The 19,302-nt window shown below is 36.7% G+C and overlaps 2 protein-coding genes across 2 annotated transcripts in view; one reads left to right on the top strand and one right to left on the bottom strand.

The window, feature by feature from the left end:
- The window catches only part of AGBL3 (AGBL carboxypeptidase 3), a gene marked incomplete at both ends in the record, with an annotated part of 44,277 nt that overhangs the window by 22,019 nt on the left and 2,956 nt on the right, over positions 1-19,302 (bottom strand). Inside the window, 9 exons of the mRNA XM_081330425.1 lie at positions 448-496; positions 664-755; positions 838-938; positions 3,965-4,091; positions 4,654-4,816; positions 5,404-6,186; positions 10,284-10,431; positions 13,101-13,208; positions 16,456-16,638. Of these exons, the coding sequence (XP_081186551.1) occupies positions 448-496; positions 664-755; positions 838-938; positions 3,965-4,091; positions 4,654-4,816; positions 5,404-6,186; positions 10,284-10,431; positions 13,101-13,208; positions 16,456-16,638 (1,754 nt within the window). The remainder of the gene's footprint in view (positions 1-447; positions 497-663; positions 756-837; positions 939-3,964; positions 4,092-4,653; positions 4,817-5,403; positions 6,187-10,283; positions 10,432-13,100; positions 13,209-16,455; positions 16,639-19,302) is intronic.
- Positions 1,960-3,397, top strand: LOC308670398 (ventricular zone-expressed PH domain-containing protein homolog 1-like; the record flags this gene model as incomplete). Its single annotated transcript, XM_081331897.1, is given in 2 exon segments — positions 1,960-2,445; positions 2,447-3,397. Coding segments are annotated over 2 exon segments (1,437 nt in total).

Below are 19,302 nucleotides of genomic sequence, written 5' to 3' on the forward strand. Positions count from 1 at the left end.
TATGGCTGAACATAAAAAAAATGTCAAATTAAGTCAATGCAATAGTTTATCATAGTTTATCATGCAATAGTTTATTTTATGTATTGCTTTCCCTTACATTATTTTGCAAAAAAAGCATAATAGCATAGAATCCTTAATTTTACGTCAGCAGCTAATAATCAGACAAGGCAAATCAAATCACCGATATCCTTCAGCTTCAATCTTAGCGATGCAGCAAGTACTGTATATAAATGTTTGAAATTGCTTTTAACACACACTTCGTCTCATTTACTTTACTTTGATATTTGTTTCTAAATTAAATGAGGGGAGATTATAATGTTTTGATATATCCCTTCCCAACCAATGTTCTTTATTAACACATTTTGTTTATCTGTATATTAAATGCCAAGAAAATACATTTCAAGTATAAAAGTGATGTAAATGGTTGAATGATAATTTTTATCATACCTGGGTTTCTGTTTTGTCAGCAAACTCATTAGAGTCTGAACTGTCTGAACTGCAAAAGAAAGCAAGTATGTTGTTTTGATTTACAGGATTGTGAACAATAAGATATTCAACTACGTAATTATTTTACCAGATAATAGAACTGGGAAACATATCATAGCTAATGATTTCACCTTTTAATATTGGCTAGAAATATTTTTTGAGAAACAATCCATTTACCTAGAATCCCCTCTGTCTCCTATATCATTGACACAGGCAGCTGGATCGTCCTGTTTTACTAGTTCCTCCAATTCTTTCAGGCATTCATTGTACTAGAAGAGATCAGAGTCAGCAGTGAAAATCAGTGCCTATTATTCTACAGTTCAGTATGAAAAAAATGTTCCTCTGTATTACCTTGCTCTTCTTTTCAGTACAAAATGCCAATAATGAATCACAGAAATTGTATCCGATGGACTCCAAATCTCTAGTATTGAAGTGGGTAGCATTTCTATTTCCTATAATACAAAAGAGAAACAATTCTGAAAAACAGAACTATTCAGCAATAATTTTATGTACTCTGGAGAACATAAGAAAACTGAATTCTGGCTACTATTTTACAAATTTATTAAATAATTTTTTAATGAAAATATTCTTATACATTTTATAAAACATTGATAGATGCTTGAATTTTGAAAGGAACTTTATTATTCCATATTTCCAATCTGTACCAAATTCTGATACTGTCCTTGAAGGATTAGCTATATTTTGAAAGTGTTTTGCCTTGTTTGTTTTGCATGATGTTTACCTCATGACTCTTCTCCAAACATTCTGGCAATTAGGAATTTTGTTAAGAACTGCTACCTTCCCCATTTCACTCCTAGGGCTAAAAGTAGCACACTCTAGTAATTGAAACACAGTAATTGATACTCATAACTAGGGCTTTTTTTTCCTCATAGAACACTCAGAACGGCGTTCCGGCACCTTTTTTTGCATACACACAGACAAAAAGCTTTTGCACAAGCTGTGCTACTCCCTCTATTGGCTTTTGAAAGCCAATAGGAATTGCTGCTCAGCACGCCAAAAGACCTGGCGTTGCACAGGCAAGTTGTCTGGAGGGCGCCAGGTTGGGAAGCAGCGTCCCTGGGCTGTTTGGCCCAGCGAGGGCTCCACTCGCCCTCACACCGCCCAAGGAACCAACCAGAAAGGGGCAGTGCAGCAGAAACAGCGAAGCGCATCCCCATGGCACCAAGCACTGAGCGGCCATTTCCTTCCTTCGGCTGCAGTGGAGGAAGACAGAAAGGAGGCTGAGGATTTGCTGCTTACTCTGCTGCCCGCCAGCCACCTTTTTGCAGGCAATCCTCCAGGAGGGAGAATAGTTTCTTGTGTGTCTGTGTCTCTCGTGGCCCAAAAGGTCTCAGGATTTGAAGAAGTATTTATAGAAAAGGAATACCTGGCGCATTATGGATTTATATGTCAACTAGCCTTAACTGAAAGAAGTGCCACGTACCTGATTTAATCTCATTGGCAGCATCAACTATGCATCATCTCCTAAGACTTGTTTTGGAACAGAAATACTTTTCACATGCTGGGAAACTCTTTTCTCTGGACGATTGTGAAATAGAAGGATGCCTATCCGAAGCTCTTGAGCAAATCAAACTAATTATTTCATCTCCTGACTACCAGACAAATGACAACAACCAAATTACTTCAACCATCAGGGAGACTGAATCCATCGAGAAGCATGGAAAAGCTCTTATTGATCTCTGGGAGTCATGTTTAAAGCACAATCTGAAACCTTTTTGTAAAGATGGAGACACACCGCATGCAAAGATTGCCTCTGATATTATGAGCTGCATTTTGCAGAATTATAATCGCCCTCCCATCATAGCTTTGGCTGTCCCAGTTGCAGTGAAGTTTCTCCAGAGAGGTAACAAAGAATTGTGCAGGAATTTATCCAGTTATCTCTCCCTTGTTACAATTAGCAAAGCAGAGCTGCTTGCTGAACATACAGAAAGTATTGTAAAAAAGCATCCTACAAGGGAATTCCATGTTACTCCGTATATTGCCCTCTTTGTATGAAAAGCAACAAGAACCTTTAAGCAACGACCTGAGAGAATTGGTAGGACTGATGCCTCATCTGGAACTATCTGAACAGCAACATCTTCTACAGCTTTTGCTAACTGTTGCAAACAAAAAACAGCCTAAGGAACGAGCTCGGACCTGCCTGATCTATTTGCTTAATCAGCTGGCCAACATGGAACATTCTTTCCATCATATCATTTTGTTGGAAATAAAATACATCACTGACACCTTCTCCAACATCTTGGGTATCCAAAGCAGAAATATTTATCGTATGAGTAACAGTTTCACTGCTGTAGCTAAACATGTCAGCCAACAACTGAAAAACAACACAAGGACGGAATGCAGGTCCCAAAGTTTAGTAGTGCATGCTGGTCATATGAAGGATGTCCATGCAGACAGTAAAGGAGAAGGAGAGAATGGAGATGTTACAGCCAGCATCTCTTTCACTGATCTGTATTTGAGCCAAGAAACCAACAAATTGCCTTCCAGTGCAGGCTCTGAAGAGTCCCAGCTGGAACAATCCTCATTTTCACACCCAAGTATCAAATGTTCAGAACCAGAGAAACTGCCAGAACCTGTTAAAGAAAACTGTCACGAAGAGAACCCAAAGACCATGAATCCCATGGAGTATCGAGATAAGCTTTTTTTTCACTTAAAAGAAAATCTCTCTAAAGCGAAAGCATATGTCATGGAGATGGGGAAGAAAATTCCATTCCCAGACGAGTGTCTTGTAGAAGATACAGTTAAAAGTTGTGTAGCAAAGTTCTCCTTCAGCTGTCCCCTGAAAGGTCACTACTGGATTTATACAGTAAATCCGGTTTTGCTCTCATCAGTCACCAGCCTCAACTTTGGATCCATAGTAATAGGTATTCCCCAAACAAGCCAATTTTAAATGTTTGAAAGTACATTAATGTTTTGGACAAAACTTTGGAATTTACTATGAACATTTGCCTTAAATACAATAAATTAAATTTATGTTAAGAATTGAATATATATATATATATATATATATATATATATATATATATATATATATATATATATATATATATATATATATATATAAATATATAAATAAAATTATATAAATAAAAGATTAACACCTTTTCTTTTCTTTTCTTTTCTTTTTTTTTTTTTTTTAGAAAAAAGCACTACTCATAACCATTTTTTTTCTTTAGTTAAATGAAATTCTAAAACCCTTTTGTAAACATTTCATTTCAACCTAGCCAGTCTTGTGAAGGGTTTGTTCTGCTTAGTACTTGGCAAGCTAGGCTGGCAATTTAAGAAAAAAAAATATTTGAAAGACGCAACACTACTTTCATGGTTTGCCAAAGTGAACGTGTCCATCTGGTCACTGGGCATTGATTATCTTATCTTTATTTAGCAATTATCTCTACAAAACAGGAGCTGTTACTGAATGCATTAATTATTAATTCTGGAGTAGTATTACTTGTCTTACCCAGTTTAGAGCCACAGAAGGTTACTTCCAAGGTATAGCTGTTGTTAATGCCCATCTTCCACATAGCTACTCGACCTGTTCCTTCTTTGCCTTTCTGTATTTTAAAACTGCAATCTTGGAATGAGAACTTAATAGGATAAGAAATGAAATAAAGTTTAGCAATTCCTGCTAAAGAAACATATTATTCATTACAGAGCAGATATGGGTGAAAATAGTGTACAGTTGTAGAGTTATCCCACTGCGTTTGCAAAAATCTGATCAAACTTCTAGATCTTTAAAACTGTTGTTAGTATAGAGACACACAACCTAAATTTCTGCTCAAAGGCTTGGGCACATTGTTCATATATTGAACATATTTGCTCAGAAATGGATACAATAAAGAAAAGTTATTGAATACCTGGAATATACAATGATGGTGTTTATTAAATTTTAAATACATTTATCCCCTTATCCTACTACCACGCAGTACAGTACACCCAAATTGTCCCAAAGCTGAAAAAACGTATGCATTTATATCTTAATACAATTAAGAGTTAATACAATATAACTGAAATTTACTTTTAAATTATTTATTAGAGGGACAAACTGGTTATGAGTTTTAGATTATTACAGTACAATATTAAACTAACATGCAAATGGATTCCAGTTTTGATTAATTATCTGAGATATGATATTAAAAGTTGGCTTACTTTATCTGGACAATTTTTGCTCATAATGAAAGGAAAAATGCGCTGGAGTAAGCATGCCCTTTCATCTTGTTCTTTTTTTTCACAGCCATACATGAAGACATTTTCTTTCCTGCTATGTCCATGAAGGTCACAGTATAGAAGAACATTTCGCTCTTCCATTATTCTGTTAGAAGAGACAAAATCACATTATGAGAGCTTTGGTTCTTGAAACTTGGGGTTTTGGCTTATGTTAGGAATTGTAAGTATCATTTCAAAATAGTTTAGATTTTCAGTTTCCCATTATATGAAGACATGACAGCCATTAATAGTGTTCCAGTTTCAATAGAAGCTTTTTCACTGAATACACTGGAGATTCAGCTTCATCTCCTTGTCATATCTCCCTTCATTTTGGGAAATATTAACTATACAATATTAAAATGCTCTCTCCGTGGCAGCTTAAAATTTTTAAATTAAATCATATGTATGAGCTTCATGATTATATATAGTGTATGAGTTTTATTGTTATATAGCACCTATTGTTTTCTTCTTCTCCAGAAATTAGTCTTTTTATTCCCCCTTGTCAATTATAAGAAATAATAGTGTTACAATAAAAATTAAAGTACTGTATAGAAAAATCCAGTAACCTCTGAACAAAAAATAAATAAAGTGGTACAAGTTGGATAATAAATCATGCATTCATTAACAATGAACTAATATTGAACATAGAATAAATGTATTAAGCAGATAGAAATGATTGTGTTACCTTTTTACCTTTTGATCATGCTGCGGGTATACCAAATAGAAGGAAAAGAGTCTTTAAGCTCTGATCTATAATTGCGATTCAAGTCCTTGCCGGCTAAAGAGCAGCGATAATTGCCCACAATCACACCATCTGGATTCAACATCGGTACCACTTTAAAAATAAAAGTGTCTCGGAGCAATTGGGCATTATCTGAATCCCCTAGAAGGTAATCCAGAAAGCCTTTCATCATCCATGAACTGTTTGTTTCACCAGGATGCACCCTTGCTGTCAAAATGACTGCTGACTTGCATTTTTCCTTATTAAAATCTTGCAAGGGATTAGTAATAGTTAAAACATAGACTATATTCCTAGCCAGAGAATGACATAATATACGTATTTTGCAGAATTTGGACCGTCTTGGGTCTCTGGCAATGGCTGACAAGTAGTCTTGCAGGTTGCTGTAAGTGTATGGATAGCAGTGGGCAAAATAGCAAGTATCCCTGTCATGTGGAAACTGGAAAGTCCATGTCAAGGAAAAATATTGGTGCCCATCATGGCTGAAATTGTTTTTATAATACTTGATTTGATCTCCTGTCCTTTGCCACCCCACTTTGTGGATCTTTGCTTCTGCTTCTGAATATAATAATGGACGCATGCCACGATTATACAAGCTTGTTGGCTTGGTGAAGTTGACAATGGTGAATCGGTACGGCATTCCTGCTTGGGTGTTGGTAACCTGGAAGTAGTACCATTGGGTGTGCTTATTTGTGTAGAGATCAGTACGCAGTGTCAACTGGTATTCAAAATCATTACTAGCAAGGGAAAAAGGAGAAAAATATTTCAATATAAATTATGCATAGATGTCAAACTATTGTTGAGTAAATTATTCATATTTCCTTCATGTCTATTAATAAATATTTTCTTAAAGCCAAATTTATTTGTTATTTTATTTACAGGTCCCATTGTCAATTATTTGTATCAACTTTGAATGGAATTTTTTTATGGACATATTTTAACATTTAATAATAAACATATATTGAGTTACAAACAAACTGAGTGGTATTAAGGGTGATGAGGCAGAGAGATCCAAACCTCATTCTGGCACAAAATTCATTTAGTAATCAGTGCAATGTAATACCCTAATCTACTTTAGAGTTATCAGGCTAAACAGGAAAAGAAAAATCAAGTTTGCTGTCTTGAACTTACTAGAAGTAAAACAGACTATAGATATAAAACCATACATAAGTGTGCACTAAATTTCCCAGGAATGGTATTTTAATTTTGAGTACATAACAGATCTCTAGAAATTATTTTAATATAAGGATTTGAATACATGTGGAAATCTGGGGCAGATATTATTTTAACAGTGTACGTGAAAAATAACAGCTTTTAATTTGGTATGCTCCAAATGTGGAGGCTTACAGATCTACATGGTTCCATACAGAGAGCCAGTTTGATCTAATGACTAAGGTGCCAGGCTAGAAAAAAAGTGACTGAGTGAAAGTCCTGCCTTAGCCATGAAAGCCAGCAGGGTGACCTTGGGCCAGTCACTATCTCTCAGACCAACCCACCTCACTAGGTTGTTGTGGGGAAAATGGGAGGAGGAAAATGCATTGGATATATTTACTGCTTTGGGTTGTTTGTAAAGATAATAAATATGGGATACAAATATATAAGTAAAAATCTAGAATTCCCAGAACGGGCATATAGGATAAGCATCAATTTAGAGAAAGGAAAAATAAAGAAATAAACCCCATATTTAAAACATCCAGGTGAATATTTGAAATTCATGAGTAGTGATCAGACCTCATTAGCCTTGTCTTGATCTATAGTTCAGTTTCCAAGATCCCCTCCACACGCAATCTGAGATCAAGGCCTCACAACATTGTGGAGCTTGTAAAGTTGAGCCAATTATCTCCATAAATGAATATGTTTGGCTCTCAAACTTCATTAATATATTTAGCTCTCATGCTATGATGTCAGTCTCAAAATGCTCATCTGGAATGGTGGGTAGGGTAGCTTCCCAATGACAGGAATTCCCACCTCATTCTACCACCCACCTCTGGGATTCTCTCCTTCTTCCAGAAGCCCAGGGCCTAAGGTACCTTGACTCCTCCTGTCCTTTATTACTGAATGGAGAAATAACTGTCACTCCCACAGTAACGGTTCTTTTTTTTCTAGTGTAAAACCAGTTGTAGTGAGATGAACAGCAAGGGATAGCTTGTGTTGCTTACAGCTTTTAACAAGGCCAGCTTGCTGGCTGGAGGGAGCATCAGTAGATGTGAGTGAACAATGAGATAAATGTATTACAGGGAATTAAAAAAGATGAGAGGCTGACATCTGTGTGGAAGAAATTATGTATACGTATATAAGTTTCTCTCCATACCCAGACAAGCTACAATGGGAGGTTTTATTACTTTATTGTGCAAAGATAATGGCTCACAAATATGAACACTCAGATCCCAGTAGTGGTGCAAACTATACACAAATACTTTGTGTTATTCTTAGGATCCAATTTTAGATGCATTACCAGTTCAGAATTGGTTATAAATTCAAATGATATTCCTTCCTTCCTCTAAGATGCTAAGTATGTCAAATATAAGTATGTATGTTCCTGCTCCTGCTGTAGATTGGAATATTTCTTCAAGAAAACATGGAGGATGCCTAATTTAGTTTCTTTCTTTTTTTAGCCTCATACAAAGATTTTGGTAAGTAGGAGCAGCATTTCTGCCAGTCATAGTTAATTGTACGAGAAAAAAACATTATTTTCCTGAAAACTAGTTATTTGTCTTTGTCTTATAAAGCATATAAATAGACTGACTTATAGCTGCTACCAAAGGAACTGACATTTTAATAGCTCAATAGGTATACTGCTGCAGAAGAAAAATAATTTTTAAACTAAGGTGCTCATGATAAAGCTTAAAGTAATCAAATACAATTTATAAAATGGTTTGGGTTGAAACAGAGATAAGAGAATTTTCTGGAAGAAGGTTGATTGGGCAATTATAAATGCAGAGAAAATGGAGGCAAGAAAAGTGAATGGGCCCATGTAGAAAGGAGAGGGGAGTAGATTGTGGAGATTGAGAAATGGAAAAAAGAGTAAGGAAGGGAAACTGGATGTAGAAGAACATTAAAAGCAAGATGGATAGTATGAGGGCATGGAGTATAAAGTGAGTGAAAAGATTCAAAAGGACAGCCCTTTGTTTGAAACTGTGCCAGGTGAGGTCTTAGAGAAAAAAAAGACTGCTGGTGTTATTAATGGAGATACAGTTTGGAGTCTAGTGGGGCTGTTTGTGAATTGCTGCTGCTACCACTGCCAACATTTTATTACACATCAGCTGATTCTCAAAGCTCTTAAAAGGTCTTCTCAGAATCTGACATCTGTGTTTGTCACTGGCAACCTCTTGGTTACTTCCAGGAAGACATTCAGTAAAGGGAGTAACGGTAGTCAGGGAATTAGTGGGGCAGTTCCTGTACTCCAGAACTGGAAGCAAGAAGTAGAAGTGGATAAGAATTGTTTTTACAAGTCACTCAAAATCCAAGGTAATGAACTTGTCTGTGGGGAGGGGAAAATACAGAATTGAAGAGGTCTGATGGCTGAATTAGAGTCTGTGGTGGATCAGACTGGGAGAAATGCTGATCTTATGAGGGGCAGTAGTAGAGTTTCCCCCCTAGAATGATAATCCTGGGAAACCTATTTTTTACATAAATAAGAGCAGTATATAGGGAGCGGGGAAGGTTAGAGGAGCTGTAATGGAATGCATGCTCAGGTATGGATGACTGAAATGGGTCTGTATACTGACTTTGCCAAAGCAAATACTGGATGAAATTCAAAGAGGGAAGAAATGGGATGTTTGTCATTCTCCTGAACTGTTGGGAGAGTGAATGCAGACAGAAAAGTGGTGAAAGAGGAGGGTGAAGCATAGCAGGTAGAAGAGGTGGAAGACACAAAATATGCTTGTCAAAACATAGAATATGAGCAGAAATTACAGTGCTTCAGCTGGCTAGATCTTATGCCATGAAGGGCTTTACAGAGGAAAACCAGCACACCAGCTACCACAAATGATGGTGCATTTGTAACTGTACTAAGTGTTTTTTTTGTTGTTAATTTTCTGTTATTAATTTAGAAGCCATTCAGAATCTTCATAAATGGAACTGTATATACTGTAAACTGATGTCACAAATGCATAAATCCTGTACTTGGGCAGTATTTGTTAAATTACCATTGAAGATTATTTATCGTATGGCACATTCACATCACAGTTTGATAAAAATATAAAATATGAAATAAAAAATCTAAAATACAGATAGTCCTCAACTTCTGACCACAGTTGAGCCCAAAATCTCTGTTATTGAGACATTTGTTAAATGAGTTTTGTTAAGTGAATCACCACAATTGTTAAAATACTAATATGGTTGTTAAGTGAATCTGGCTTCCCCATTGACTTTGCTTGACAGAAGGTTACAAAAGGTGATCACATGACCTTGGGACACATCAACAGTCATAAGTATGAACCAGTTGCCAAACATCTGGATTTTGATCACGAGACCATGGGGATGCTACAACGGTCATAAGTGTGAAAATTGGTCATAAGTAACTTTTTTCAGTGTTGTTGTAACTTTGAATGGTCACTAAATGAACTGTTGTAAGTTGAGGACTACCTGTACTATAAATAGCCAGATTGCAGGTCTAGTTTTTTTGCTTCAATTGTTGCTGCCAGGAAATCAACAAAGACCATTGAAGAAAATATGAAATACAAATATATTAATAGACTATTTTCCTAAAAAGGTGTGTTGGAATTTGCATCTCATTTCATGCTGTCTAAATTCAAGGTCTACTAAGGATTGGCTTAATGCCACAGAAAATGGAGTATTTTGCAAATTAAAAGAAAAATGGGAAGCAACTCACATTTTGACCACCTTTTGTAGATTTCCACTTTCAAATCGTGCTTCAAAGATCAAAGTATTATCCCAGTCATTCCATGATTGAGGAAGCACTTGCTTTGAAGGGAAACTTCCCCCTATTCGAGAATATCTAAAGTTGGAATCCTTATCGGCTGTTGAGAGGAACAGAATATAGTTAATTTTCAGTAGCAGATTATTGGTAAAGAAACATTTTCTTGAATATATTTCATTGGCTACGAAAAGGCATTTGACTCAGTATTTTAGCAAGCAATAATTAATGCATTGCTCAACCAAGGCATAGACATTGCTTACATAAACTTACTGCAATCAATATATGAAAAAAACAAGATACATGCTTGGCATTACAAGACAAGATGGAAAGACCTGCACATGGATTAGAGAACAAACGAAAGTATACAATATCATCAAGAGAGTAAAAGAACTGCAATGGAAATGGGTTGGTCATACAGCAAGAAGAATGGATGGCAGGTGGACCAAGACACATAGAATTGATTTTACTTGATAAAAAGCATCCACGAAAGATACCTAAAACAAGATGGATTAACAACATCAGCAAGTATTGCAGGCTCAAAGAAAGCTCAGGACTGTATTGGTTGGAAGCATACAGAAAAGGGCTTCATCCTGCAGTGGATAGGCAATGGCTAAAATGATGATGAAATGAATATAAATATAATATACACACACACACTATATATATATAGTATACATATGTATATGTATTTCTTTGTGTGTGTCCATATGAAGCAGAGATAATTTTCAAATGATTGTGCTAAATGATATCTTTCTAGTTCTCAGTCTTCAGGTATATGATTAAAACTTTGATAGGGATATTTCAAATATATCCCCACAGAGTATATGAGAAACTCTCTCATCATTCAGTTCCTTCCCTCAACATCATCTGGATGTGTAGCTCAACTTCTACAATTCTTAGCAATGGGTATACTGTCTGGGTAATGCTGAACTGAAGTACATACTGTTGAGAGCACTTAGTTGTTAAAGTGTTAACCACTTTACAGAATGCTTGATGACTTAAGCTAGCTCCAGTATTTATTCTCCTTTTAAGTTCTGCACACCTTTCTGGGATTACAGTATATCAAAAGATTTCATATTAAATAATTGTGGTTAAAGACAACAAATAATTGTGGTTAAAGACAATAATAACAATTTAGTATCTGAAGATTCTCACAGCAGTTGTGCTATACACAATAAAATGTATGCCATTCTGTAAATCTACACTATTACAATATAAAACAAGATAAACAATCAAACTGAAATTAAAAAGAACTGATTTGTAAATGAGCCAAATGAAAGCGGCAAAAAACTTTCATTTCTGCAAAAACAAAAAAGAACTTAAAATTCCACATCCTTCAATACAAAAAGAGTTACAAAAAGTTAAAAAGATTACAATACCAATTCCTTCAGAGAAAGTGATTTGACTGAAAACGTTGGAAGGTTTTAGAGCTAATTATTTTTATTCAGTGTGTTCTTAAGTCTAAGTGCAGTATAAGGCAGACCAATATAATAAAACACAATGTAAGCCAGTATTAGCAATAAGGTGCTATAGTTATTAATATAAGAAACTTCCTAATACTGGCACAATGTTAATATCATATTATTATTTGGAATAATGAGAAGGAAAGTCTTCTAGATTAATAAAGGTCCTGCAAAGAAAAAAAAAACTTCAAGAAATCGGGTTCTAGACATACAGTAATTCAATGGGCAATAGAAGATAGACAGGAAAAGCTAAGGAGATTTTTCACTGCATTCAATAAGGTAAAGGTTCCCCCGCACACGCGTGCTAGTCGTTTCCGACTCTAGGGGCCGGTGCTCATCTCCGTTTCAAAGCCGAAGAGCCAGCGATTGTCCGAGGACGTCTCCGTGGTCATGTGGCCGGCATGACTAGACGCCAAAGGCGCACGGAACGCTGTTACCTTCCCACCGGAGTGGTCCCTATTTTTCTACTTGCATTTTTACGTGCTTTCGAACTGCTAGGTGGGCAGAAGCTGGGACGAGTAACAGGCGCTCACTCTGTTACGCGGCACTCGGGATTTGATCCACCAAACTGCCGACCTTCTGATCGACAAGCTCAGTGCAATTTTCCTTTCCAAGCCAAGTGCTTAAAAAGAAAATATTTGAATGATTAAAGCAGAATCTTGTTTATCAAACTGATTAGCATCCTTAGCCATTATTTTATAAGGCATGTCTTCACTACTACTCTTTTATTTTTTTCATCCTTCAAAAGTCTAAAAGTTAAAATCATTTCAGTGATGCAATAAGAATGATGACAGAAAGGTAGATGTAGCCAAGAGACATAAGAGAGTACTATCCTGGTGATGCTTAAAAATGTGAAGGGGGAAAGGGAGGGGGGGAGGGAAGGAAAGGGAATGGAGCCACAGTTCTGATTGGATTAAATTCTTAAGGAGATAACAGAGTATGAATTATTTTCAAAAACACTGATCCTATTTCTTGGCAAAATAAAACTTTTTAAAAATTAGTAATCTGTTACATTAACTAAAAGGATAACCAAAGAAAAGAACCAACTCTGGCAGAAAGAAAATTAATTTATTAAACTGATATACTTCAAAAGAATTGTGGGATAGATTATGGAAAATGCTATGAATTGTACATTTAGTATTACAAAGATTATGGTGCTAAAATTTAGGATTCTATTTTTACAAAACTGGAATTCTAGAGTTTTTTGTATTAAATTTGCATGTAGAATTCCATTTTAAAATTATTTTGTACAATAAAATGTAAATAATTAAGTTATATGTGTGTTCTCAATAAAATTTGGTCAGACCTTCATCTGCTAAATACACAACAGCACCTTCCCCTGGATCTGGACACGGAGGTTCGATCTCTAAACCTGTGGGATTGTAGAGAAGCTCCGGATGGGATGGAATCCATTCTGCAAAGAGAAAGAAAGAAAATAACTTGAAAATAATGCATTAAAAACAAAAACAAAAATATATTTTAAGGTGCAAAGAAGAATATTTTTATCCCTGCTTATAAGATGATTAGCTTTTTTAAAATGAAAAAAAAAATATCGATGACGCTTCATTTTATCTTTTCAAAAACATAAGTTGATCGATTTTGCTCAGTGGTGAGATTCTTAGCATTGCCAGTAATCCAAACACAAGCTGTCAACACTGAAATCTGTGCAGTAGCCTACTAATTTATTATTTCTCTTCTTAGTAATCACCTATACTGTACTTGGAATCCAAAGAACTAATATGTATAACTTTGCAACTACAACCTTCTTTTATTTACTTCTTATTATGGTTTCATTATTACTTTAATTTGTACTTTATAAGTAGCTTTAATCAGGGCTTTTTTTGTCATAGAATGCCCAGAATGGAGTTCCAGCACCTTTTTTGGATGAAACCTTGTAGGGTAGGCAAAGTGGGCTGTGACATGTGTGAGTTCTGGCACCTTTTTTTATACAAAAAAAGCACTGGCTTTAATATATTTTAATCAATTATTTTAATTATATTCCCATTCAGAATTTGTAATAGAATCTATAGAAATTTTTAAAACCACAACAAAATATAATTATATATTGAAACTTGTATAAAATTTTATACAGTACATGTACATTTGTTATTTTTCTTTTTCTTTTAAACTTTTTGTTTTATTAAATTAAAACCACTTTTTAAACCAGCAAATGTCCAACAACAACAACAACAAAGTTGGAAGGGACCCTAGAGGTCTTCCAGCCCAACCCTCTGCTCAGGCAGGAAACCCTATACCATTTCGGACAAATGACTGTGTTTCTTCTTGTACTACAAAAATGGAAATATACTTTATAAAGTGAGCAACAGAATTTTACTGAGCAGCTATGATATAATTCTTAAGTTAGGTAAGATTCTTTCTTATATTGTTAACTAGTTATATAGTAACATCAGTGCTGACACTTTATTAGAAATAGGAAGACAACATTTGTAAAAATAATTATAGGAACCAGGTGAGCAGCATGTTGGCCTAAAGGTGAAGATGCTTGCTTCCCACTAGGAAGGTTGAGAGTTCAATCCTAGATAGCAGCTGATTATTATCTCTCAGGCCGCAAAGAGAAAATATCTGCTGCGAACTCCACATAGGCGCCAGGAAGGGCATCTGGCCAGCAAATGCTTAGTTCCATTCAGCTGCACTGACTTTACCCAGAATCAAGGGTTTACAGGGTTGTAAAAAGAAAAAATATATATAAGAACAAGGTAATCAGTTAAAAAATCAAGAGTACATCAGCAAGTGTACATCAGCAAGTCCCTGTATTTGTATCGGTAGAATAGTCTATCAAGCCACATGAGCTTCTAAACTGAGTGACTTCGTTACAATAAAAATATGGTAACATAAAAACTGATATACATTCTTCCTATGTTGTATGTGGGGTTGCCACAATTGGTAGGTTTATATAGCCTATCTTCAAGTTATTCAATTTTATTTAAATAGTAGAAGACTGCTTTTGCCAGAAGGTATCATCACAGGAACTCAAGACTTTATTAGAAAAAAAAACCTGCACAATTCTTTTTGCTAAGGTCCTATACAACCTGGAGCAAATAGAAATTTCTTTCCAACACAATTTCTAGTGAGTAGATGGACACTTCCATATTGTTTAGTTGGTAATAATAAGGTTTTGCCACTAATTTCTTCAGTGCAGAAAAATTCCCTATCTACAGTCCTGAAATTTCCTAGTGTTCACAAGCAAAATACTCAACAGATTCTGAATCTTCTTAGCTTCTCAAGCTCAGTTGTCAAGGTTGGCTAAAAGCTACTATCTATTTTTGAATTTGGCCTATAATCATAACAAAAATGGAGAGTCACAAAAGCAGACAAGTCTTCAAAATAAAAGGGCAGGATTGTCATCTCAAGAGTGTTAAATTAATTTTTCCCACTTGCTGTATATGAAATTAAATTAAAAGTAGATATCCAAAACAAAGTATTCATGTAGTATTCTATTTTGCCAAGATCAGTTCCCTTTGTAGAATAGGCCTTCTACCTGAGATGGTAAAGCTAAAACTATGGCATTACATTCTATCTCTCTATCTTTATATCTTAGTCACCCTTTGGACCAAATGCTTAAGAAAGTCCTCAGAGCAAGGAAATTAAGGTTGGTGACCACAGAAAATGCTCGTGTCATCATGAAGTCTCTGCTGTTATCTACTGCAGTGCTTTAAACCCATCTGCACGTCTAACTTCAATGTTTCAAACTACATTGGGATTAATTCCAAGAAATGTCAAGTTGATCAAATCACAGAGCAATAACACATTCATGAAGATATAATTGGATTATCTAAACAGGCACAATTGCAATCCTATCCTCTTCCAACTAGTATGGAAGTGTAACTGAGGATGGGATTGCTCTACTGAAAGAAAAAGATATACAATTTTTGAGAATCTAGGCTTGATGTTGTTGAATAGTCAATTGTTAAAACTATTCATTTTCTTTAATATGCATTTGTTTACATTTAAATCTGAAAGCCGAATTAACTGCATCAATGAAAAGTGATGAATCAAGCAGTGGCGTAGCGTGGGTTGTCAGCACCCGGGGCAATTTGCGCCCCCTAACCCGGTGACGTCATGGCACCGCCGAAAAGACGCGCCCCGCAGCGGCGTAGACTTTCCAAGAAGAGGAATGCGGGATGCTTCCGGGTCCCTCTCGAGGGCGGCTGGGCGGGGCTCCGACCTGCAAGAGCCGCTGCATTCAAGCTCGCACGTGAGCCCCGCTAAATAAAGCCACGCATGCGCACGAAGCTAGGCCAGCCGGCCGGCGGGTCCATCTTCGCTCGGCCAAGCCTGCCGGGGCGCTTGCGGTTGGCCTGAGCCTGGGCGGAGAGTTGGGCGCTTCTATTTATTTTATTCAGTTTATGTGGCCGCCCATCTCACCTGCCGGACTCGTTTCGCTTTGCAAGAAAGAGCAGCTCGAGAGCGGAGCCAAGCCGACTCTGTGCAGCCCTTGGGGCTCCCTGAGCAGCTCAGTGCGAGCGCGCCCCCCCAGATGTTGCGCCCGGTGCGGACGGCCCCCCCTGCACCCCCCACGCTACGCCACTGGAATCAAGGAAAAATATTTAAGTGGTTGCAGCAAATCACCAAGTGCCTTATTGGAAATAATATTTCTCTGTGAAAAATGTCACATTAGAAAAGTCTAAAATATTATTTACCAATATGCTTAATTTTTTCTCTGATAACTTCACACTGATGTGGCCAGCGTACTAAGTGGAGATCTCCTGCAGGAGAAAGCCCATATAAATCTCGTGGTTCACGAAGTCGTGGTACCCATTTTCCAGAGTTATATTCCAATAAAATCTGTGTTGTCCGTGGCAAAAGTTGATCACAAAAAGAATCTGTAAGACAAATGTGTGCATATGTTGATCACCGATCACTTTTGACCTTAATGCTTCAATAACCTCCCCTCTGAAATCATGGATGGTAAATTTAAACAAATGCCCATTTTCTGAAGTACAGATTTTTCAAAGAATTGTGTTCTCACACTTAAGGTAAAGGTAAAGGTTCCCCCGCACATGTGTGCTATTCGTTTCCAACTCACATTTAACCCAACCCTTAATAAATAGGTTTATTAATAAGTAGAAATAAATTGATCTGACTAATGGAATTTTAAAAAAATTCTTAAAACTTAAGTGCACCAAAATCACTTATATGATTGTTAAATACTATAAACCTCCTCCACATTCAGAACCAACAAAAGAAGTAAATCATTCACTGTGATTTTGTAGCAGATCATATTTGATTTTTAGGATCTGATCTTAGGCAGTAATAAATACTTCTTTTGTTAGTTTTAAGAGTTTTTGATCCTGGAATTATATTGTTCAAACAAATCAAGAACCTTATCATCTCTATATCCCAAATAAAAATATTATTTATGACTGTGGCATACTGCAAGCTTTGCAAAAACTGTAAACTAGCCCAAAATGGCAACAGACACTGTTCCACAGAATAAATTTATTTTGTAAGACTTGGCTTTGAGTAAAGGGTTAGACATTTATATGGTATCATCTAGTTTGATGTTGGTATATTTGAAAGAATCCATAGTTTGGTTATAATTGCAGTGGCAATGGAAAATAAAGATGTGCAACATTTTGAATCAATATAAGTAGGGGAAGATATTCTGCGATGTAATATGAATAAATGAATGAGAAGAAGATCTAATGCCGAATTTTGAACTATTATTTGGAACATTCAAAGACCCAAACAAGAATAATTCTGAATGTGGAAAAAAATAGAATTAATTTCTGATGGAAATTAAATCAAAATTGAAATGTGGAAAAGAAAACTAAGTTAGGAACCATGACCAGATTGAATGGAATTAAAAGTCATAAACTGAAATGATAGAATGTTGGAAAGAGCATTTTGGGAGGGACGGGGTGTGGGGGAGGTGCTGCAAGCCATTTTTTATTTTTTAGCACATCACTGAGAAATGTAGTAATATGTAGTTGTTGCAAGGAATAAATGTTTGCTGAATGAAGTAGAACAAGCTTCCGTTCACAGTCCACTGGAAATTGGATACGTCATAAAAATCAACAGTAAGTTAATGCAATAGGAACAATATGCTCAATAAATATAAATAACAAAATAAGAACAGATAGATTCAGGAGCAAATGGAAGCAAAATGAATACGTAATTAGTATGAAATAATTATGCTGAGATAGTTGGGTCATAAAGAGAGAATAAACCAAGTTGGAAAACAAATATTTACAGAGTTAATGAATTAAGAGAAGGGGACAACCAAGGACTTTCATCATTAAATGGGGCTGATGAGTTCCTGAAAAACTGAGAGGGAAGAAATTTAAAGAAGACAAGGCAATACATAAAAAAGATGGACACAGTCAAAGCAGGAATACTTTGTAAGGCTTGAAAAGTATGGGGAGACAGCAAATATTATTGTATAAACTAGAATTAGTTATATTTTCTTATCATCTTGTGTCTTTTACATGGATTACACTTTCTTAATTCCTTTTCCAGGCTACTAGTTAAAATTCCAGTATCATGGGCATATAGATATGTATTTGTATGTTATTTATTAGTATAAGAGATAATTCATTAACAAAAAAGTGAACACAATTTCTTCAGATATGTTCCAATATAGTTAGAAGGCATTATCTGGATCCGTACCAATCGGGTTTAAGACCCGGGTATAGCACAGAGACAGCATTGGTCGCACTGGTGAATGATCTCTGGCGTGCCCGAGATAGAGGTTATTCCTCTGTCCTGGTCCTATTAGATCTCTCAGCGGCTTTTGATACCATCGACCACGCTATCTTACTGCATCGTCTTGAGGGGTTGGGAGTGGGAGGCACCGTTCTGCGGTGGTTCTCCTCCTACCTCTTGGACCGTTCGCAGACGGTGTTAACAGGGAGGCAGAGGTCAAGCCCTAGGCCCCTTAGTTGTGGAGTGCCTCAGGGATCGGTGCTCTCGCCCCTCCTGTTCAACATCTATATGAAGCCGCTGGGAGAGATCATCCGTGGCTTCGGGTTGAAATATCATCAATATGCTGATGATACCCAGCTATTCATCTCCACCCCGAACCAACCCAGTGATGCCCTCGATGTGATGTCCCGTTGCCTGGAAGCGGTACAGATTTGGATGGGAAAGAACAGGCTTCGACTCAACCCGGCCAAAACTGAGTGGCTCTACATACCATCATCTCGTTTAGTCCAAGAGGTTCCATCTTTGACTATAGGAGGAGAGATGTTACCTCCCATTGATAGAGCACGCAATCTGGGCGTCCTCCTAGATTCATGACTCAGTTTTGAAGATCATACTGGAGTCGTGGCTAGGGGGGCATTTGCCCAGATTCGCCTAATATACCAATTGCGCCCCTTTCTGGACCGAGATGCCCTACGTACAGTCACCCACGCACTCGTTACCTCCCGTTTAGACTACTGTAATGCCCTCTACATGGGGCTGCCCTTGAAGACCACCCGGAGGCTTCAGCTGGTGCAGAATGCAGCTGCACAGGTAGTGATGGGAGCACCCCGATACTCCCATAT

Source organism: Vipera berus (genome assembly GCF_964194415.1).
Source record: "Vipera berus genome assembly, chromosome: 6".
Classification (NCBI taxonomy): Eukaryota; Metazoa; Chordata; class Lepidosauria; order Squamata; family Viperidae; genus Vipera; species Vipera berus.